This window comes from Oncorhynchus tshawytscha, linkage group LG02 (genome assembly GCF_018296145.1).
Source record: "Oncorhynchus tshawytscha isolate Ot180627B linkage group LG02, Otsh_v2.0, whole genome shotgun sequence".
Classification (NCBI taxonomy): domain Eukaryota; kingdom Metazoa; phylum Chordata; class Actinopteri; order Salmoniformes; family Salmonidae; genus Oncorhynchus; species Oncorhynchus tshawytscha.
In genome coordinates, this window is record NC_056430.1 from 69,192,446 (window position 1) to 69,217,034 (window position 24,589).

A 24,589-nucleotide genomic window follows, 5' to 3' on the forward strand; every position below is an offset into this window, starting at 1 on the left:
CATGTAGTCATTTTGTGCCAGGAATATAGGACCAAATATTAAACTCTTGACTACTTTATTTATAAGAATCTTTAGGGGTTTCAAAAATGTTTACCCCTTACCTTTATGAGATAAACGGAATTATTAGTTAAACAAAATCTCTTTCTCTGAGCATTTGTATTTTGTATAAAATAAAATAATTTAAATATATTTTATTAATATAATCGTTTTTAGCATACGATATAGCTCAGTATTTATAATAGCCAACCTTTAGTATTAGACACACTCCTGAGGTTTTCTACACTGTGGTGCTCCCAACCCCTCTTGACATGTCAGTGAATGGTTTGACCCGGCCCTGTCTGACATCACAGCAGCTCTTTGGTGCCCATCACTCTTAGCTTGGGGACGGGGGTAACTGTCGTTGCCGGGCCTCCTGACTAATGCAGCGGTCTAAGGCACTGCATCGCAGTGTTGTGGCGTCACTACAGTTTAGGGTTCGATCCCAGGATGTGTCACAACCGGCCGTGACCAGGAGTCTCATAGGGCGGCGCACAATTGGTCCATTGTGTCCAGGGTTGGAGAGGGTTTGGTCAGGGGGCTTTACTTGGCTCCTCGTGTTCTAGGAACTCCTTGTGGAGGCCCGGGTGCCTGCATGCTGACCTCGGTCGTCAGTTGAACGGTGTTTCCTATGACAAATTGGTGTGGAGAGTTACATACAGGCTCATACATTTCATGAATATTGCAGCTGGCATGGGGATGACATAAAATATTATATTAATTTACTCTCAGGAAGGAAGATATTTGAATGCCTTTCCTGTTGACTAATAAGAAAAGGTAGATAGAAGGTAAATATGCAAATATGAATATATTTTGATGTATTGTCATCCGCTTTAACCTCTGTCTTCTGCTAGGTTAATCTTGAGTCGCTACAGTAGCAGGATCTTTTTTTTTTCAATCATAGCTGCTTTGACTAATCTATATTCTACAAGGTGTATGTCAAATCTCAGGCAGAGTTCATATTAAGTGTAGTTTGACTTTTGCATGTATGTATAGTACATGTAGTACATTTACATTACATACAGGTTAAGTCAAGCATAGACACACTATAGCCATGCTGTCATACTAACAAATGTCTGCAGTTTGTGCAATCACACAAAGCCTGCTATGTTCTTATAATCAAATCAAATCAAACGTTTTTATAAAGCCCTTTTTACATCAGCAGGTGTCACAAAGTGCTTATACAGAAACCCAGCCTAAAACCCCAAACAGCAAGTAATGTGGTTGTGGAATCATGGTGGCTAGGAAAAACTCCCTAGAAAGGCAAGACACCTAAAGTGGAACCAGGCTCTGAGGGGTGGCCAGTCCTCTTCTGGCTATGCTGGGTGGACATTATAAGATTACATGGCCATTAAGGTCAGATTGTTCATAAATGACCTGCAGGGTCAAATAATAATCACAGTGGTTGTAGAGGGTGCAACAGGTCAGCACCTCAAGAGTAAATGTCAGTTGGCTTTTCATAGCCGAGCATTCAGAGGTCGAGATAGCAGGTGCGGTAGAGAGAGAGAGAGAGAGAGAGAGAGAGAGAGAGAGAGAGCCTGCTGTGTTCCTATAATCGCACGGCAATACAGATTCAAAAACAAACCAAATCCATTAAAACTGCACTTGCTGAAACACTGCTTACAATATGAATGAAGAGTTCACCAGTTAGATTACATTATCTTTCATAGCTGACCTGCTCTACAAATGCTTCCTTATCTGTCAAGCCATGTATCACTAAATTCAATTAGGCCCACATAAACATTTTCATGTGTGGCAAGTGAGCTGTGAATGGGAATGGTATCAAACAACCTCGGCCTCAGCCTGAGACAGGAGAGAGAGAGTAAGAGAAAGCTATTTAAATAGAGACTGAGGCCGAGACTGAGACAGGAGAGAGAAAGAGAAAGTTATTTAAACAGATACTGAGGCCGAGACTGAGACAGGAGAGAGAGAGTAAGAGAAAGCTATTTAAATAGAGACTGAGGCCGAGACTGAGACAGGAGAGAGAAAGAGAAAGCTATTTAAACAGAGACTGAGGCCGAGACTGAGACAGGAGAGAGTAAGAGAAAGCTATTTAAATAGAGACTGAGGCCGAGACTGAGACAGGAGAGAGAAAGAGAAAGCTATTTAAATAGAGACTGAGGCCGAGACTGAGACAGGAGAGAGAGAGTAAGAGAAAGCTATTTAAATAGAGACTGAGGCCGAGACTGAGACAGGAGAGAGAAAGAGAAAGCTATTTAAACAGAGACTGAGGCCGAGACTGAGACAGGAGAGAGAAAGAGAAAGCTATTTAAACAGAGACTGAGGCCGAGACTGAGACAGGAGAGAGTAAGAGAAAGCTATTTAAACAGAGACTGAGGCCGAGACTGAGACAGGAGAGAGTAAGAGAAAGCTATTTAAATAGAGACTGAGGCCGAGACTGAGACAGGAGAGAGAAAGAGAAAGCTATTTAAACAGAGACTGAGGCCGAGACTGAGACAGGAGAGAGTAAGAGAAAGCTATTTAAACAGAGACTGAGGCCGAGACTGAGAGAGGAGAGAGAAAGAGAAAGCTATTTAAACAGAGACTGAGGCCGAGACTGAGACAGGAGAGAGTAAGAGAAAGCTATTTAAACAGAGACTGAGGCCGAGACTGAGACAGGAGAGAGAAAGAGAAAGCTATTTAAACAGAGACTGAGGCCGAGACTGAGACAGGAGAGAGTAAGAGAAAGCTATTTAAACAGAGACTGAGGCCGAGACTGAGACAGGAGAGAGAAAGAGAAAGCTATTTAAACAGAGACTGAGGCCGAGACTGAGACAGGAGAGAGAAAGAGAAAGCTATTTAAACAGAGACTGAGGCCGAGACTGAGACAGGAGAGAGAGAGTAAGAGAAAGCTATTTAAACAGAGACTGAGGCCGAGACTGAGACAGGAGAGAGAAAGAGAAAGCTATTTAAACAGAGACTGAGGCCGAGACTGAGACAGGAGAGAGAAAGAGAAAGCTATTTAAACAGAGACTGAGGCCGAGACTGAGACGGTGGTGGTAGAGACTATTTTTCATTTAAGTAGGCAAGTCAGACTAGGGATATTACAGTTTCTTTCAATTGCTAACATGCTGTAATGGGGTCCTGTGTGTAGCTGGTGTTGAGAGTCAGGCGCAGGACAGCAGAAATGAGTAATCAACGTACTTTACTCAAAATACAAAAATACAAGGCAAATATACGAGCCCAAAATAGCGGACCGATATCCAAAGAACAATGGGGAACAGAGGGTTAAATAATAAACAAGTAATTATTTGAGTGAAGCCCGGTGTGTAAGACACAGACAAAACAAATGGAAAATGAAAAGTGGATCGGCGGTGGCTAGAAGGCCGATGACGTCGACCGCCGAACGCCGCCAGAACAAGGAGAGGGACCGACTTGGCGGAAGTCGTGACACATGCATTGGTCAAAACTGAAGTCACATTGTCAAAACCTTTCACAGTCAGCAAAACAGAAGTGTATGTGGACCAAACTGTGAATCATTTTTTCATTGCTTTCACACAAAATGCATTCAATGACCACATTCTCTGAAATCCATGAACTCTTTTCTCATTCATACTCCACCACCTGCAAAACGATATATTTGCAGCACGTTTTCAAATGCTAACACTGTTTCCACAACTGTTAAAAACACATTCAAAACAGAATGATGGCAAATGTGGTGCATTTCTGCAGTAACCAGATTGAAACAAATAGAAAATTTCAGCAGATTATTTAATCATTCCAAACACAGCTGATTGAATTTCAACTGAAAGCTGACCCAAGTGTCCTTAGTCTAGATGGCAACCAGACAAAAGTGGACGGCTTCGGAATGATTTAGTTTGGAAACATGGATCAAGGAAGACAGGTTGGTGAGGAAAGAAGAGTGGCAGGGAAAGGAAGACAGGTTGGTGAGGAAAGAAGAGTGGCAGGGAGAGGAAGACAGGTTGGTGAGGAAAGAAGAGTGGCAGGGAAAGGAAGACAGGTTGGTGAGGAAAGAAGAGTGGCAGGGAGAGGAAGACAGGTTGGTGAGGAAAGAAGAGTGGCAGGGAGAGGAAGACAGGTTGGTGAGGAAAGAAGAGTGACAGGGAGAGGAAGACAGGTTGGTGAGGAAAGAAGAGTGGCAGGGAGAGGAAGACAGGTTGGTGAGGAAAGAAGAGTGGCAGGGAGAGGAAGACAGGTTGGTGAGGAAAGAAGAGTGGCATGAGAGGAAGACAGGTTGATGAGGAAAACTTGTGGCAAATGAGGAAGACAGGTTGGTGAGGAAAGAAGAGTGGCAGGGAGAGGAAGACAGGTTGGTGAGGAAAGAAGAGTGACAGGGTTGGATTAGACATTCCAGACGATACTTTCCAAGATGCATCACCAGAGAAGACATGAGATTTGATGTTGATGAGAACTTGTGGCCAAATGCAGGAGAGAGGGAGAACTAGAACCCTCACAGTACTGTACAGTATGAGTGATTATACTATACATGTTGATGAGAACTAGAACCCTCACAGTGCTGTACAGTATGAGGGATTATACTGTACATGTTGATGAGAACTAGAACCCTCACAGTACTGTACAGTATGAGTGATTATACTATACATGTTGATGAGAACTAGAACCCTCACAGTACTGTACAGTATGAGTGATTATACTATACATGTTGATGAGAACTAGAACCCTCACAGTACTGTACAGTATGAGTGATTATACTATACATGTTGATGAGAACTAGAACCCTCACAGTGCTGTACAGTATGAGTGATTATACTATACATGTTGATGAGAACTAGAACCCTCACAGTGCTGTACAGTATGAGGGATTATACTGTACATGTTGATGAGAACTAGAACCCTCACAGTACTGTACAGTATGAGTGATTATACTATACATGTTGATGAGAACTAGAACCCTCACAGTGCTGTACAGTATGAGGGATTATACTGTACATGTTGATGAGAACTAGAACCCTCACAGTACTGTACAGTATGAGTGATTATACTATACATGTTGATGAGAACTAGAACCCTCACAGTACTGTACAGTATGAGTGATTATACTATACATGTTGATGAGAACTAGAACCCTCACAGTACTGTACAGTATGAGTGCTGGGATTATACTATACATGTTGATGAGAACTAGAACCCTCACAGTGCTGTACAGTATGAGTGATTATACTATACATGTTGATGAGAACTAGAACCCTCACAGTACTGTACAGTATGAGTGATTATACTATACATGTTGATGAGAACTAGAACCCTCACAGTACTGTACAGTATGAGTGATTATACTATACATGTTGATGAGAACTAGAACCCTCACAGTGCTGTACAGTATGAGTGATTATACATGTTGATGAGAACTAGAACCCTCACAGTACTGTACAGTATGAGTGATTATACTATACATGTTGATGAGAACTAGAACCCTCACAGTGCTGTACAGTATGAGGGATTATACTATACATGTTGATGAGAACTAGAACCCTCACAGTACTGTACAGTATGAGGGATTATACTATACATGTTGATGAGAACTAGAACCCTCACAGTACTGTACAGTATGAGTGATTATACTATACATGTTGATGAGAACTAGAACCCTCACAGTGCTGTACAGTATGAGTGATTATACTATACATGTTGATGAGAACTCGAACCTTCAGTACAGTCAATAAAGTGAAAATGTGTTATTCTTATTCTATAATGAAATACTGATATATGAATAGTTCGTCATTGATTGTACGCTCCCTGTTGTTAGTGTTTTTTAGGTTAGTGTGTTATGAGAGACATTGCATGCTTTCTGAGTGAGAATTGTTGACAGTGTCATAGTCGAACAAGCTTATTTTGAGACAAGTATGAAGAGTTTTGGTGGTTTGAGTGAGTTTTGGAGGTGAGATTAATAACTGTTTAGCCAAGATGCATGTTGGTAATGCAGGCGGTGTGAAGTGTGTGTCTCTTTCTCTGTGTGGGTGTGTCTCTGTCTCTGTCTCTGTGTGACTCTGTCTCTGTGTGTGTCTCTGTCTCTGTATGTCTCTGTCTCTGTGTGTCTCTGTCTCTGTGTGTGTCTCTGTCTCTGTATGTATCTGTCTCTGTGTGTCTCTGTGTGTGTGTCTCTGTCTCTGTGTGTCTGTGTCTCTGTCTCTGTGTGTGTGTGTCTGTGTGTGTGTCTCTGTGTGTGTGTGTGTGTGTGTGTGTGTGTGTCTCTGTCTCAGTGTGTCTCTGTGTGTGTGTGTCTCTGTCTCTGTGTGTGTCTCTCTGTGTGTGTGTGTCTGTCTGTGTGTGTGTGTGCATGTCTGTGTGTGTCTGTGTGTGTGTGTGTGTGTTTGTGTGCATGTGTCTGTGTGTGTGTCTCTATCTCTCTCTCTCTCTGTTTGTCTCTCTCTCTCTCTCCTCCCAACCTCTTTCCTCACCCTCTCTCTCCCTGTCTCAGACCAATCCAGCTCCATCTACTCATCCTGTCAGTTGACCCATGTTAGTATTAATCTTCCCCATACTGAACACTCCCTCTACTGAAGGACACAGGCAGTTGCTGAAGAAGAGCCAACAGACATTGTGAATGTGGCCATCCACCACAGACTCAAAGAGACTGCCCTCACCGGCTAGAATGTATGTGATAATGTAATGTTCCCACTGCTAACTAGGAAACATAGTGTATTGAGAGGATGGTGGATACTGTAGGTCTTAGGATATAGGTCTATATTGAGTAAAAACATGCATGAACTCTCTCTCTTTCGCTGTCCCTCTACCTGTCTCATTGACAAATACACCCCAAACACCAATTGAGAAAACATCCTGATTGGACACTTCTCTTACGTGCTAAGTATGTTCAGAAAGAAAACCCCACGTGTACATTTAACCATTAGAAAAGATAACAATGCATGGTTTGTCAATAGGGCTCTGCTCCTTCAGGGTAGCTTACTGCCAGAAACAAATGAAGATGGTAATATAACTAAAGTCAATGAGCAAGATATGCTATATCAAATCCCATGATGGAATAAACAGGACTCCTACAGGTGGAGGCTGGGGTGGTGGTGGGATATCAGAAACATAGAGCATAGAGTGTAAAAGATAGTTATAGCTGCAAGAGACACCAGCGCATGAGAGCGTGTGACATCCGGCATCGAGGAAGCACGTGTAGAACTGGTCAACTAAATAGGCCGCATGTAATTAGAGTGTGAATCCAATTGGTGCAATATCAGCTGATGTAATCCACCACACGCAGGTTTCCCTTCAAAACTGGCTAGGCTTAATTTCACACACACCCCCAAACACTCACAAACACATACTTTTCAGAAAATATTCAGAGGCCTTGTTCAACATGTTGTTACGTTACAGCCTTATTCTTAAATGGATTAAATGTTTTTTTCCTCACATCAATCTACACACAATACCCCATAATGACAAAGAAAAAACAGGTTTTTAGACATTTTTGCAAATGTATTTAAGGTTAAAAAAAGTGTTTTAAAACAATTAAATACCACGTTTACGTACGTTTTCTGAACCTTTACTCAGTACTTTCTTGAAGCACCTTTGGCAGAGATTACAACCTTGAGACTTCTTGGGAATTACACCACAAGCTTGGCACACCTTTATTTGGGGAGTTCCTACCATTCTCCTCTACAGATACTCTCAAGCTCTGTCAGGTTGGATGGGGAGCGTCGCTGCTCAGCTATTTTCAAGTCTCTCTCAAGTCTGGGCCACTCAAGGACATTCAGAGACTTGTCTCGAAGCCACTCCTGCATTGTCTTGGCTTAGGGTCATTGTCCTGTTGGAAGGTGAACCTTCGCCCCAGTCTGAGGTCCTGAGCGCTCTGGAGCAGGTTTTTTACTTTGCTCTGTTTACTTCCCCTCAATCCTGACTAGTCTCCCTGTCCCTGCTGCTGAAAAACATCCCCACAGCATGATGCTGCAATGACCATATTCACAGTAGGGATGGTGCCTGGATTCCTCCAGATGTGACGTTTGGAATACAGGCCAAAGAGTTCTATCTTGGTTTCATCAGACCAGAATCTTGTTTCTCATGGTATACAAGTCCTTTAGATGCCTTTTAGCAAACTTCAAGCGTGCTGCCAAGTGCCTTTTACTGAGGTGTGGCTTCAGTTTGGCCAGTCTACCATAAAGGCCTGATTGGTGGTGTGCTGCCGAGATGTTTGTCCTTCTGGAAGGTTCTCCCAGCTCCACAGAGGAACTCTGGGGCTTTGTCAGGGTCACCATTGGGTTCTTGGTCACCTCCATGAGCAAGGCCCTTCTCCTCCGATTGCTCAGTTTGTCTGGGCGGCCAGCTCTTAGAAGCAGCTTGGTGGATCCAAACTTCTTCCATTTAAGAACGATGGATGAAGAATGACTCCAGGATGCTGGCCTTCTAGTTCCTTCTACTTCCTCTGTCCAGTGTCTGTGTTCTTTTGCCCATCTTAATCTATAATCTTTATTGACCAGTCTGAAATATGGCTTTATCTTTGCAACTCTGGCTAGAAGGCCAGCATCCCGGAGTCGCCTCTTCACTGTTGACGTTGAGACTGGTGTTTTGCAGGTACTATTTAAGGAAGCTGCCTGTTGAAGACTTGTGATGCGTCTGTTTCTCAAACTAGACACTCTGATTTACTTGTCCTCTTGCTCAGTTGTGCACCGGGGCCTCCCACTCCTCTTACTATTCTGGTTAGAGACAGTTTCTGCTGTTCTGTGAAGGGAGAAGTACACAGCGTTGTACGAGATCTTCAGTTTCTTGGTAATTTATCACATAGAATTGCCTTCATTTCTCAGAACAAGAATAGACTGACGAGTTTCATAAGAAAAGTCTTTGTTTCTGGCCATTTTGAGCCTGTAATCAAACCCACAAATGCCGATGCTCCAGATACTCAACTCATCTAAAGGCCAGTTTTATTGCTTTTTTAATCAGTACAACAGTTTTCAGCTGTGTTAACATAATTGCAAAAGGGTTTTCTAATGATCAATTATCCTTTCAAAATAATAAACTTGGATTAGCTAACACAATGTGCCATTGGAACACTAGAGTGATGGTTGCTGATAATGGGCCTCTGTACGCCTACGTAGATATTCCATATTTCCAGCTATAGCTGTAGCTATAGTCATTTACAACATTAACAATGTCTAGACTGTATTTCTGATCAATTATGTTATTTTAATGGACAATAAAAAATATTTTCTTTCAAATGTTTCATATGTTCATATGTTTTATATAATCAACTTACTTTCACTGTTAAACAGAGTGCAGGGGAATCCCTGAACACACTAGGACCTTAGCTGTCGTTTTTGGACAGTGAAACATTTTTTGTTGTTTTGGCTCTGCACTACAGCACTTTGGATTTTAAGTGAAACAATGTTACACAGACATATTTTTAAGTATGTTACCCATGTTGTTTGAGGCTTACAATAGCATTAGCCTCGATCACTAGCAGGCAACTGTAGCTGTTGGTAGGCGCGACTGTAACTGATAGCTAGCTATACCCCAGTGGGGAAGAGGAACGTAGAGGCTTTAGTGGCAGACAACATATGTTGTGTGGTTTTTATTTGTACTGCCCTGGAGTGGTAGCTACAGACAATACCTGCAGACTTCAGTATTTCATTATTTTCTGTTATACAGGTATCAAGAGTATCATAGTTGGGACACAGGATAACAATTAAATAAAGCAGACTTCTTGCCCTAGTGTTCCTCCTGCGTATTAAAACCATTCCAAAGGGAGGGTGATAAAATAGATATAGTAGAGACATAAAGAGAGGGAAACAATAAAAGCTATGTCAAGAAGAGAGAGAGAGATGCATTTATTTATTTGATAGTTTGCAGGATGAAATCTCTTGAGATGCCCCATTTAGTTTTCAAGAGCCCCCCTCAAAAAAACAGTTGAGAGAGAGATAGAGGGGGAAGAGAGAGCAGAGAGAGAGAGTAGAGGGTGAGAGAGAGAGAGGAGAGAGAGAGAAGAGGGTGTGAGAGAGAGAGAGAGAGAGAGAGAGAGAGAGAGAGAGAGAGAGAGAAAGAGAGAGAGAGAGAGAGAGGGATGAAGAGAGAGAGATAGAAAGAGAGAGAGAGAGGGATGAAGAGAGAGAGGAGAGAGAGAAAGAGAGAGAGAGAGAGAGAAAGAGAGAGAGAGGGATGAAGAGAGAGAGGAGAGAGAGAGAGTAGAGGGTGTGAGAGAGACAGAGAGACAGAGACACAGAGAGACAGAGAGAGAACCATAGCCAGGATGTGTTGATGTGCTGTGTTCAGCTCTATGGGCCACGCTGCAGAAAATTGCTGTGTTGTCGACATAGCAGCCAGAAGAGCAAAAAGTAGTGAGTAAGCTGAAACACCTGAAATGTGTCGGGGTAAGTATTTATTTTAGTTACACGCTTGTTACCATTCATCACTCAACATTACTGCAGGTGTTCAGCTCAACTCTGTCTGAACTCAGGCTTTATAATACAGTAACAGCAAGAGAGAAAGAGAGAGAAAGAGAGAGAAAGAGAGAGAGAAAAAGAGAGAGAGAAAAAGAAAGAAGAGATTAGATTAGAGAGAAAGAGGAAGAGAGTCTGTAAGTAACGATTTTTACATACTTTAATTAACAGGGGGAGATGTGTGTGTTTATTTGTTTTTCTGTGTGTTTTTTTCACCATTATTTAACCAGGTAGGCTAGTTGAGAACATGTTCTCATTTACAACTGCGACCTGGCCAAGATAACGCACAGCAGTTTGACACATACAACACCACAGAGTTACACATGGAATAAACAAACATACGGTCAATAATACAGTAGAAAAAAAGAAAAGTCTAGAACAGTGAATGCAAATTAAGTAATATAATGGAGGTAAGGCAATAAATAGGCCATGGTGGCGAAGTAACTACAATATAGCAATTAAACACTGGAATGGTAGATGTGCAGAAGATGAATGTGCAAGTAGAGATACTGGCGTGCAAAGGTCCCTAACTTCCCTGAAAAGTTACAAATCACAGGGGCTATTTGATGCTAATGCAGAACACCACAGGATGTTTTTGCGCTGGTCAAGGGCATTCAGGTCTGGAGATAACCAAGGGCTATATCTGTTCCTGGTTCTAATTTTTTTGAAAAGGGCATGCTTGTTTAAGATGGTGAGGAAAGCACTTTTAAAGAATGACCAGGCATCCTCTACTGATGGGATGAGGGCAATATCCTTCCAGGATACCCAGGCCAGGTTGATTAGAAAGGCCTGCTCGCTGAAGAGTTTTAGGGAGCGTTTGATAGTGATGAGGGGTGGTCGTTTGACCACAGACCTGTTACGGATGCAGGCAATGAGGCAGTGATCGCTGAGATCTTGGTTGAAAACATCAGAGGTCTATTTGGAGGGCAAGTTGGTTAGGATGATATCTATGAGGGTGCTGGGATTTGGGATTGTACCTGGTGGGTTCATTGATCATTTGTGAGAGATTGTGGGCATCAAGCTTAGATTGTAGGATGGCCGAGGTGTTAAGCATGTCCCAGTTTAGGTCACCTAGCAGCACAAGCTCTGAAGATAGATGGGGGCAATCAGTTCACATATGGTGTCCAGGACACAGCTGGGGGCAGAGGTTGGTCTGTAGCAAGCGGCAAAGGTGAGAAACTTGTTTCTGGAAAGGTGGATTTTTAAAAGTAGAAGCTTGAATTGTTTGGGTACAGACCTGGATAGTAAGACAGAACTCTGCAGGCTATCTCTGCAGGAGATTGCAACACCACCCCCTTTGGCAGTTCTATCCTGTCGGAAAATGTTAGAGTTAGGGATGGAAATTTCAGGGTCTTTGGTGGTCTTCCTGAGACAGAATTCAGACACGACTAGGACATCCGGGTTGGCAGTGTGTGCTAGGGCAGTGAATAAAGCAAACTTAGGGAGGAGGCTTCTAATGTTAACATGCATGAAACCAAGGCTTTTACGGTTACAGAAGTCAACAAATGATAGCATCCTGGGAAATGCAAGTGTAGCTGTAACGTTCGTTGTTAAGGGTAGACCAAGGCGCAGCGTGATTTGAGTTCATCATATTTTATTGAAATGTGAACCAGCAAAAAAACAATAAACAATACATCGAACAAAATGCTTCATTGTGCAAAAATACATGCAACCAAACAAAGACAAGATCCCACAACTGAAGGTGGGAAAAAAGGCTGCCTAAGTATGATCCCCAATCAGAGACAACTATAGACAGCTGCCTCTGATTGCGAACCATACTCGGCCAACAACGAAAAAGAAAACATAGATATACCAAAACTAGAGTACCCACCCTAGTCACACCCTGACCTAACCAAAATATAGAGAATAAACAGGGATCTCTAAGGTCAGGGCGTGACAGTAGCTAGGTACTGCAGGGCCTGGATTAACCTCCACATCACCAGAGGAACAGAGGAGGAGTAGGATAAGGGTATGGCTAAAGGCTAAAATAACTGGTCATCTAGTACATTCAGAACAGAGAGTAAAGGGAGCAGATTTCTGGGCAAGGTAGAATAGATTCAAGGCATAATGTACAGACAAAGGTATGGTAGGATGTGAATACAGTGAGGGTAAACCTGTGCATAGAGTGACGATGAAAGAGATATTGTCTCTATAAATATAATTTAACCAGGTGATGCTAGGCGGAACTAAAGTGTTAAATAAGGCGTATTGAGGCTCTACAGTGAAATAAGGCAATAATTACTAACCAAAACAGCAATGGACAAGGCATATTGACGTTAGCGAGAGGCATGCGTAGCAGAGTGATCATAGGAGTCCAGTGAGTGACTTCAGGCAGCTAGCGGACCGGGGCTAGCAAGCAAACAGAAGGGCCTTGGAGGGACGTCGCTACGGAAAAAGTATTTTGTGGCCCCCTCGTGCTATTACGTCAGCAGACGGATCAGCAGGGCTCCGTGTGGTAAACCAGGCCAATTGGCAAAATAGGTATAGTGGCCAAATAATTTGTCCGGTTGGCCTCTTCAGCTAACAGTCTGATGTGCTCTGGACAGCTAGCGGGCCGTGGCTAGCATGCTAGCGGATGGGCATTTAGGGGACGACGCGACAGCAGAGCCAGTTGAGAAAACCCCATCGGGCAAATCACGTCGGTGGAACAGTCGTGATGGGTCGGCGGGGGTTCAGGCCAGTTGGCAAAATAGGTATTGTGGCTGATGGACCTCTTTGGCTAGCCAGGAGATGGGCCTAGCAAGGCTAGCTCCAGGTTAATTGGTTCTTGATTCGGGACAGTGACGTTAGCCAGGAGTGGCCACTCAAATAGCAGCTAGCTAGCTGCGATGATCCAGGTGAACAAAAAAAGAAAGTTCAGAGCATGTGATAGGAATCCGGAGATATGGAGAAAAAATAAGTCCGATTTGCTCTGGTTTGAGTCACACTGTGCAGACTGGCGAGAGTTGACTGATGACCGCTAGCAGTGGCTAACTAGCTGACTACTAGCTAGTGTGTGTGTGTGTGTGTGTGTGTGTGTGTGTGTGTGTGTGTGTGTGTGTGTGTGTGTGTGTGTGTGTGTGTGTGTGTGTGTGTGTGTGTGTGTGTGTGGGTGGGTGTGTGTGTGTGTATTTGTGCCAACCTCTCATTCAGCAATTTACCACCAAACTTGTTAAGTAGTGCTTTAGCTGTATAATCAACTAACAGTATATCACATTCCCTCATTAAAACAAAGTTGCATCATCATTTCCCCCTTATGGCCTCACATCTCAATAGAGACAGTGGTAGTAGCTATTCATAATCTGGGGACTGAGGAAACTTCAAGGCACACACCCAGACATACCAGGATATCTGGCAATTTCCTCATCTCTTTATTGACGCCTGCAAGAATGAGTCCCAAGTGACACCATATCCCCTATATAGTGCACTACTTTTGACCAGAGCTATATGGGCACTACACAGGGAATTGGGTGCCATGTGGGACCCAGCCATACACAGCCAACAACCAGATACATAAGGAAAGCAGTAACAACCCCTCTGTGTTTAAGGTAACTGTCTGGAGGTAGAAATAGGCTGTTGTTCAATGGAGCAGACAGGTGCTAGCCTACATACTGTATCAAAGAGCTTAAGAAGCAATTAACACCTTGCCTAAGGGCATTGCTCACACAAGGCCTTCATAAGATTCACATTGACAACGCCTGTCTAGCGGTGAAGTGTTTTCATGACTAGGCCCTGGAGCGTTTCCTGACTTGATTAAACTGTGGGCCCTATTTATTATAGGCTATCACAAGGGCCCAGAGTATTTCCTGGTTGGGTCACGAGGTCAGGGATAAACTTAAGGCCCTTTTCATGTATACAGGGCTGAGAGTTTTACCTCAGGCCCTAAGTATAGGCTATCACAAGGGCCCAAAGTATCTCCTGATTGGGATACCCGGTCAGGGATAACTCCAGGCCCTTTTCATTCATAACAATCATACATTGTGTAAAAACATTGTGTAAAAACAAACCTAGCTAGCTAATTTTTTGATGCCCCTCCCACTCAGCAAAACTCCTCTAAAGAGAAAGAAGGCTAATGAATATTGCATTGATATCTATGAACACTCACTCTCTCTGTTTTACTGAGCACAGTTGTATTATTAGGTTTCAAACCAAGCTCATCTTTACTTTTCTTAAAGCGTTATTACAAATTAAAATGTGTGAATGCGTAGAGGGGGTGACTATCATTAGAGGCGACTTTCATGAGGATAGTCAAGCTCAAAGATGAAGAGAGAGAGAGCGAGAGAAAGAGAGAGAGTGAGAGCGAGAGAGAGAGGAATAGTCTTCCTTTAGCAAATACAATGGAGAGACAGGAGTTTAAAGTCACGTACTGCTTGCTTCCCCAGACTGACTCCGTTAGCAAATCTCCCATCATCAAGTCACATATATTTCCCTCCACTAAATGAAAGATGCTTACACAATATGTTTGGTAATGGCCGATGTTTAATCAGGTTATTATCATTAAAATCAAAATGGGAATAAAAAGGGAAGTAGAAGGGGATAGTGAAGTTAATGTGGCGTGGCCCCGTTTTACGGCCATTCGCAGTCTTTTTCATAGATAAACCGCTAGATCATTTTAATTAGACAGTGTGTTAATTGAGTGTGGGTCCTGGGGTATAATACAGTATGTCATCATTAGTCTGCATCAACGGCAACCCTTCAAAACCGTGACACCATTCACCCGACTGAGTGAGAAAGAGAGGGAGAGAGTGACAGAAAGAGGAAGGGGTGAGGGAAAGAGTATTTGCGTGTGTGGTAGAGACAGAGAGCGAGTGAGTGTGAGGGAGAGAGAGAGCGGTAGGTGATCTCCCCCCTCAACATCCTCTCTGACATCATTACTTAGTCATTGCGTTCTGCCTAATGTGCTAATGTTCAGGAAATGCCAAGAGAGATCAACGTTACAAGGTATCCCCTTTGCCTAAAAAACGGTGGTAAAGGTCAAGACTCTATGCCCAGGGGGAGCATGCTGCATATACCACCTACTTCGATCTACCTACTACACTGCACCACACAATCCAACCACTACCATGCAAAACTGGTCTGAGATCAGCTGTTAGAGAACTAGAGACAGTCAGACTACGCCAGTCCAATCACAACCATCCAAACTGTACTGGGATCAGCTGCTAGAGAGCCAGAGACAATGTCACGGTCGGCCCCTACTTTATCCTGAGATACCTCCGGTGGAAAAAGAGGTTTAATAATAGAATGAAGATGAAACCAAATCACATTTGACACTATTTTATATTAATGTTATTAACACCTACACACACACTCACAAACTCACACACACACAGACATGCGGCTCGGTGCTCTGTCGACACCCTTGTACAGCAGAAAGGGATCAATGGCCCAGCGTATGATTACACTCAAGTCAACCAGTCTTAACGTATCCTTCCACCAAGGCCTGCTCTAGTACCGCTGCCGTGGTGATGGTACAGGAAACACAATGAGACCATTAGCTTGGTGATTGACTGCTTTCAGAACCTTTCATCCAATGGGTAGCTCCGAGCCATGCAGGAGACATGAGTCTCAAGGCTTTTAGTGACTTATGTGGTTTTAGATGTTGCTCTGTTACAACAGCATGTGCTATGTAATGACATTGTAATTGACCCTGAATGTGTTGTAATGCAGGCATACTGGGTAAATGTGTGGCTATCAAATGCTGATAAGCCAACTGTAGTTACGTTAAACTACCTTCATCGGTAGGTCTTGGAGAGCAGTTTTCACAAGGAGTTTCATGACCTGGCCCGACCAGGGAAAGTTCACCAAGGTAAAACGAGGACCCTAGTTATTATTCCATCGCCTTTCACATGTTTCTCTCAATCCAGTCCATTAACTAAATAATAAATGACAAGCATGTAGTCAATCTTGATAAAGCAACTAAACAAGGTGCTAAACACGAACACACAGCTCGGCGCTAGCCTGAAAAGGTCGGGCCAAGTTAGCTCAAGTCAAGATGTATCCTCCGTCTAGTCGTGGCGGCGCATGGCGTCTTGCCACCAAGCTTCACTACTTCCACTGCGGAGAGGAAACAAGGGCTGGGAAAACACATTTGTAAACACAAAGTAGACGAAGAGGAGAGGGGATGGATGTATGAAAAGAGGAAGAGTCCCTTTGGAAGAGGGCATTATTTATGACACCCCATCCTATCCTCCTCTCTTCCCTTCTTCCTCAAGAGGTGCTAGTTCCTCCATAGCGGTAGGTAGCAAAATAGTGGCACTTTGTAATCCATTAGCATCACTAAATGGAAGGGAAGCCCGACAAGGGGTGAGACGAGACACAGACAGGGCTAGGAACAAGCCCCCTGTGTACATCCTAAATCATGTTCCTGGCCACTGCATCGATGCCAAAGCTGTGTTCAGCTATGCCAACCAACTACGCCACCCTCTCCTCACTGTTGGTGGGTGCAGTAAGGGGGTTGGCGAACAATGATATTCTTCAAGATGAGCGGATGTTGTTGAATAATGAAGTTCATTTCAGTTCAATTAAATTCAGTTTAGTCAAATTAATTTCAGTTGAGTTCTGTTAATTTCAGTTTAGTTGAGTTCAGTTAATTTCAGTTTTGTTCATTTTATTTCAGTTCAATTCATTTCAGTTTAGTTCAGTTTATTTCGAGGGGAAGAATCCATGTGTACCAGCATATTCCTTTGTTCAGGTTGAGGAGTCAGGTGCTTGAGTCTACTAAATGTACTGCAAATATTGAAGAAATTAAATGTCTCGAATTATGGTCTGTACAATATGCCTACAGTATGGTTACTTTACTAATTGTTTATGAAAGACTTCCACTTGTACAGTACATTACTGTAGCCTTACAAAATGGGTCTCTTATACAATTTAGTGTGTGTGTGTGTGTGTGTGTGTGTGTGTGTGTGTGTGTGTGTGTGTGTGTGTGTGTGTGTGTGTGTGTGTGTGTGTGTGTGTGTGTTTTGCCTATTAGCTCTCTGAAAAAGATGTAGGCATCTCAAAAGATCAGCTCACTACGTTGATAACCTGCCAGATTTATAATGAACTCTTCTTCCATTAAAGACCACTCACAGAGTCCCACTCTGCATTTTATGCAAATGCATATTTAGATTTCCCCCACTGGATTTATAAAGAACAAAGAGAAAACCATGTATTGCATCATGAAGAAAAAACATCAAGATGAAAAAATGGCCATAGATCCTGCCAAGGCTGGCAGATTTTCCTGCACTATTGACGTATATGTAGATATTTACTACCAGCGAAGTGCTTTACTGGAAGCATCGACATCAAAAGCGAGTGGATGGATGAAATACATTATCATGGTTGAAAATCACTTATGAAAGTGGCTTTTATGATAGTAATGATCAGCATGAAGCACAATAATGGCGGCCATTTTGTATCCACATTGGCAAGAAGAAGGAACCCTGCCATTATATTCATAAACACCACTGAGACTGAGAATCTCGACACTCTGCCCATCTCTCTCCCCATAGGGAGTCTAGGCTAGGCTAATATCCACCCAGGGCTCAGGCACACAGACAGACAGACAGACAGACAGAGACAGACAGAGAGACAGAGAGACAGAGAGACAGAGAGAGAGATAGAGAAGAGACCACATTAGCCTTGTCTACACGCCTCAGAGGGTACAACCTGCCTTGGGGAACGTAACACCACTTCTACCCATGTCATCCTAGAGTAGTGGCACAGGGCACAACGCGGCTCAGGCAGCACAAGCATAGCATTCTGGGTAGAAGTAAAAAATAAATGTGAAAAAATGTAAAAATAAAGAAGGAAAGGGATTGTGGTGGCACAACGACATGTGAGTGAATGCATGGGTGAGGCCAGAGTAGACTCGTTCAGCCACCCACCCCCGCCACACACACACACCAACCCCCACACACACACCAACCCCAACTGCTGTGGTTAAGTTAGAGTTAGAGCACTTCAGGCTCCATCAGGCCGTCCTTGAGGGCTTAATTCATCACCCATACAATCAGGAGCTAAAGCCCAATGAAGATAAAGTAGCCCAGTACTAGTGTCTGAGAGCTGGAGAACACATGCTTGAGTAGGCAGTCAATCCCCCTCATGTGGCAAGAAGAGAATATTTCAAAATGGATACCTGTTTCCGTCTTCAAGATAATTCTTACAGATTTACAGCTAGGGGGAAACGGAGGCATGGAGTTGGGCTGGCTGAGGTAGACAATACACCCAGAAAACCTGTCTCACACACACAGAGCCAAGCACATACACACACACAGAGTCCGCACACACACTCACACTCACACACACACACACACACACACACAAATGTCCCCAAACCGCCGCAGCCATCATTGCGAGTTAAAAAACAAGTTCATGCAACGTGTCATAATAACTTCAGACAGAGGACTGAAACTGAGGGATTCATTTTTTTTTCATCCAAATGAAATCAAGCAAAAAAGAGGCAGCCACAACAACAAAAGAAACATGTAAGAATGATTTAAAAAAGAGCCCAGTGGCTTTCTCTGCTCTGAGTCTGCATGGTTGTGGAAATTGCTTTTATTCATTTCACCATATTATTCTGTTTCAAATGAAGGCCTCTAAGCCCTTTTAGGGGGGATGAAATCATGTCAGTATTCCAGCCATTTCAAAATAAAATTGGGATGGAATGATCTGGCTGCTACAGGAAGATGATTCATCTGTGTCATAACAGCCATTCATTTATTAGTAGCCTGAGGTATTAGCCAGAACAAGGACATGTCTTATCATTAACATGACCTACACGTTCCATTGTGACCTCAGTTAAAGTACAAGCTGTCTTCACTCACAGAGGATGAGACAGGTTGTACTGCATCACCAATGAATACCCTTATGTAGACGGACAGACTTTGGTGGCAGAGCAACATTTATAGACCAAAATCAGACATGACGTACCAGTTCTCCTCTGTGCGTTGTAAAGCTGCTATTACAGGCTCATAGCCTGCCAATCAATGAAATTGTATTATTGACCGTCACCATAGGTACTGATCACATAGGCCAAGGCATATTAAGAACTGTGTTCTAAGTGCTGTGAATGTTTGCTAGGGATATTCAGGCTTCACAAGGGTCCTTCCTTGGATGATTTCATTGCCCCTGATTCCATGAGCCACCATTGTCTCAGACTCTGTGTCCCTACAATAATACACAATTGCAGAAGCTGATTTTAAGAGGCATAATGATAGTCTCTCGTACATTGTACGCCACCCTTTGGAGTGTCTGTGTAAGTACAGGTAACAAGTGCACCGATTACTAATTTGGGGAGCGAGGCATTATTCTGAATATAATTTACTCTGGCATGATGATAGTTGGCAGATGAATTTATTTTTTAAAAATCCATATAAATGGTAAATATGCATATAAAGTCCACATAATTCATAGGTATAGAATATAGTTATTAAACTAGGCCTATTAAATCTATGGCTATTGTAAAGGAATTGTGAACATAGAAGCAACAGGAACAAGCCAGCAATTCAGAGGACCACATAGGCTTGCTTTCATTCGATGAGAAATTTCGTTATTACAAGTAAAGAATTCAAACAATGTATATCCCCGTAAAAAATATCTACAAATCTGCCCAATCAATTAGCCTATATTGCATGAAAAATCCAAAGCGACGTATACAAGACCTGCAACAAAACATATTGCAAAATACAGGACACGTTAACGATTATAATTTATTTCAGTCGTATTCATTACATATAAATAAACTAAAACTAGTGGAATTCACCTGTCAGAGTAACCTATATGCGCAAGTATAGTGAGTGTTTTCAAACCGCTATGTGAAGCAATGCTGCTATCGGTATGGCACGGGCACGGAGTCTGCAGCAAGCAAGCATATCTCCGTGTGCAATAGCCAATACCAGTCCAACCGGGCCCCGAATGCTTCTGGAGGTGTTGAAACCTATGTGGGATATAGTGCCCTGCTGTGCGCAACTGAACCAATGCACCTGTTACATTGGCCAAACAACTCGCTAAAGCAAGCGAATATTTCCGTGCGCAGCACAGTTTGGATATACTAGGCCTTTACAGTCATTGACGAAACGTAGTGCTTCATCATATAACATTGTTTATTTTGTGAAATACAAATACACATGACAAATGGTGAATAATCATCACTTACGCTGCTGTTTTGCCCCGACCAGTAAACCACTGCGTGGTTATGCGCTGAGTCCCCGGTCAAGGCGAAAGTAGTGCTGCTTAGTTTGGGATCATCTCCTCTGGAAGTCCCTCGACCCTCATCCCTGTTCCACTTGAATTCGGATCGGCCCAGTCTGTGTCCGTCCAGTAACGGACCAGGACTCCTTCTCTCATCCGATGTCTCTCCTTCTAAACCGGGGCCACCGGTCTTAAGGCTCTCCCTAAACTCGGGGGGTTCGGGACCGCTTCGCTTCGCTCTCCATAACGCAACATCCTCAGCACCATCCTTGACCTTACCCAAATCATCCACCCCAATATTATATTCACCACGGTACCTTTCTTCGTTTTCCCTAGACCCGGTTAAATCTTCCAGAGCGACTTTTGGGGTAACTCCATCGTCAGTGAATCTCGGCTCATCCACGAGAACACCTGCCTGTTGGGTGTCGCTTGGTACTCCAGTATTTTGGTCAGTAGCTCCGAGTAGCTGGTACTCCAGTCGGACCTGTTCCAAAGCTTTGGCCGCATGCCTCGTACCATCAGCCGCGTGCGTACCGGTATCCAGCTGTAATTCCTTCTGGTGTAGCTGGACCGGCGACTGGCACAATGCGCAAGTTATCTCCGCCTTGGCATTTAGCTGGGTATGAGCGGAGATCAGAAACCAGGTACACAGAGTTAAGTGCAAGCCTGGGCAGAAGCCAAGCCAAGTATCCATTGCTGGTATAGTTAGAGATTTGGGTCCAACGCACGGAACGGCAAAACCTTATCCAACCGAGGACCAACTCCCCCCGAAGTCGGTGAGAATTTCGTGGTATTTAGAAAAGCGCCCTTCGGCTAAACTGTTCACGTTCAATGAGCTGGTCGCGGGAGCCACCACATAGGAGAGGAGCTGTATCGAAGCCGAGCTGCCGAATGTGCGCCCGGATGAGAGGAATACTGTCAGAGAACGCGAACGCAACAGAGAGACGAGAGCGAGAGCTGAGAACGGGAGAGAGAGAGAGAGATGCGCCGTGGCTTTCACACTGGTTGTGAAAGCCCACTAATAATCGAATATGATATGACCGATAAAGACCTATTTAACTTAGCTTTCAGCAGAGAGATAACCTTTGACGATTGTTCATATCAAAGTCAAATCTATGGTGTCATTGTATGACGATGCTTGATGTGATTATGGACCAGGATTTCCAACACATTATATTCTTCACGGTGCTTCAGAACTCATTATTTTTATTAACCCGAATCAAAGTAATCGGTTTTTAATGTACTCCTGTCCAAAGGAAACTGTATTTCCTGAAATGCATCTAAATCACTTGTAGCGGGTGCTCTGACACCTTAGACTCTTGCCAATTAGACGTTCCATTATGCCATGACATAAAGGTTAATATGCACACAGAGGGAATTATTATCGCAATAAAGAAATGTTTTTTTTTTTAAATCAGCAGCCGAAGAAAAATCATGTTTGTGCAATCGGAACATTAAATTGTGCAGTAATTAACTTGTTATTATTTGAGAAAAGGTGTTAAAGAAACTGTCCAGTGTTTCCAGATTTCCATGAAATATGACCTACTACAATTACAATTACAATATGACTGAAATAGTTTTCCTTCGATTTCTTTTAATGAACTATGTTTCTTTGATGGAATGGTGTTGGCATACAACAAAAGCAGAAATGTGTGGCATATACTGGTCATGAAAAAAATCTTGTGAATAGACCACTGATTGGCCAGCTCGTCCGCTGATCCAGACATCATCCTCTGTTAAGAAATAGAAAGCATATTTTAAACTGTCTGTCTGAGATAGTAGTTTGAGGTGTGGCTTGTTATAGGTCTATGTTGTAGACCTGTGCGCAATGCTTGCATCGCTGCATGCCCAAGAATGAAACAATCTTAACATCAGTTTCATTTATGTCTCATTTGTCTCATGACAGCCAACATGAAACAGACGCGACTAGATTTGAACGAGCCGCTCGGCAGCTGAGTCGAGTCTGATGGCATATAGCTGGCGGCTGAGTCGAGTCTGACGGCAGAGTGCTGTACTGGGCTGGAGCATTCAAATGGAGCTCTAGTGTGCGTGCAGAGAAGGCCCAGGGTTGAATCAATAGGATGAATTGGGCGGATTTGGCAGGGAGTTACGCTATTCCCAGTGGGAAAACACAACCAGCGCCAAGAGGAGAGAGTCTGGTGGAGAGGGAGGGATAAAGGGAGCGGGAGGAGGATAGGGAGGGATGGATGGATGTTTGAGATTTGAAAAAAGACACCAGGTGTTTATCAACCCAAGTCTTAAGAAGCACCCAAAAGGTGAAAAATTATAACACATTGAACATTTCAAAATTGATTGCAGCCTACCAATTTATTTTAGAAACAAGCCTACATCACAGAAAACCCTAAGACATAGAAATATGCAGAATGTCCTTCATATCTATAATATATTAGCAGTGGATGGGAGAATACGACAGTATCCACAGGTTCTATGACCTCCAATGGCGTCTGTTATAGCGATAAAAACGTGAATATATTGTGTTATTGTTGTGGTCAAGATGGCTAAAACCACTGCCCCTCCAAAGGGCTCCAAGCCCTATAGAAAATAACCAAAGTTGTGCCTCAGATGACACCCTATTAGCATAGGGTTCTTGTCAAACGTTCACTCTTAGAACTATTGATGACTCGAGGAACCCTGGAGTTCCTCAAGGAACCATTACTACTCAATGGTTCATATTTGCACCTTCAGTTAGTTCAGGGCTTCTTGGGGGAACATTTAATGGTTCAATGTAGCAATGGGTTCCTGGAGGAACCCTAGAGTGGAGGTGTGGCTTAGTAGGGGCGTGGCTTTAAGATAAACTCTATACTGTATATACAAAGTATGTGGATACCCCTTCAAATTAGTGGATTTGGCTAATTTAGCCACACCCATTGCTGATACAGTAGGTGTATGAAATCGAGCACAAAGCAATACAATCTCCATAGACAAACATCGGCAGTAGAATGGCCTTACTGATGAGCTCAGTGATTTTCAACGTGCCACCGTCATAGGATGCCACCTTTTCAACAAGTCGCATCATCAAATTTCTGCACTGCTAGAGCTGCTCCAGTCAACTGTAAGTGCAGTTATTGTGAAGTTGAAACGTCTAGGAACAACACATGGCTCAGCTTCATGAAATGGGTTTCCATGGCCAAGCAGCCGCACGCACACAAGCCTACAATCACAATGCGCAATGCCAAGCGTCGGCTGGAGTGGTGAGAAGATCTTAGCCATTGGACTTTTGAGCTGTGGAAATGCGTTCTCTGGAGTGATAAATCATGCTCTACCATCTGGCAGTCTGACGGACAAACCTGGGTTTGCTGGATGTCAGGAGAACGCTACAGTGCCTTGCAAAAGTTTTCAAGCCCCCTTGGCATTTTTTCTATTTTCATGCATTACAACCTGTAATTTATTTTTATTTGGATTTCCTGTAATGGACATACACAAAATAGTCCAAAATAGTGAAGCGAAATGAAAAAAAAAAATGTGTTTCGGAAAATTCAAAAAAAGAAACAACAGAAAAGTGGTGTTTGCATATGTGTTCACCCCCATTGCTATGAAGCCCCTAAATAAGATCTGTTGCAACAAGTTACCTTCAGAAGTCACATCATTAATTAAATAAAGTCCACCTATGTGGAATCTAAGTGTCACATGATTTGTCACATGATCTCAGTATATATACACATGCTCTGAAAGGCCCCAGAGTCTGCAACACCACTAAGCAAGGGGCACCACCAAGGAAGCAACACCATGAAGACCAAGTGTCACGTCCTGGCCTTAGTATTCTGTGTTTTCTTTATTATGTTGGTTAGGCCAGGGTGTAACATGGGTGATTTATGTGTCTTGTTTTGTCTAGGGGTTTTGTAGTCTATGGGGTTTTGTTCAGTTGAGTGTTCTAGGTAAGTCTATGGTTGCCTGGAGTGGTTCTCAATCAGAGGCAGGTGTTTATCGTTGTCTCTGATTGGGAACCATATTTAGGCAGCCATATTCTTTAGGTATCTGGTGGGTGGTTGTTTCCTGTCTCTGTGTTCTCTGGTACCAGTTAG

At 43.2% G+C, this 24,589-nt stretch overlaps 1 protein-coding gene across 1 annotated transcript in view; it reads right to left on the reverse strand.

Moving 5' to 3' along the window:
* Positions 1-21,443, reverse strand: part of LOC112235254 (VPS10 domain-containing receptor SorCS3-like) — a 215,852-nt gene extending 194,409 nt beyond the window's left edge. Inside the window, exon 1 of the mRNA XM_042303626.1 lies at positions 20,512-21,443. Coding sequence (XP_042159560.1) covers positions 20,512-21,240 — 729 coding nt within the window. The 5' untranslated portion in view covers positions 21,241-21,443. The remainder of the gene's footprint in view (positions 1-20,511) is intronic.
* Positions 21,444-24,589: the final 3,146 nt, after the last annotated feature.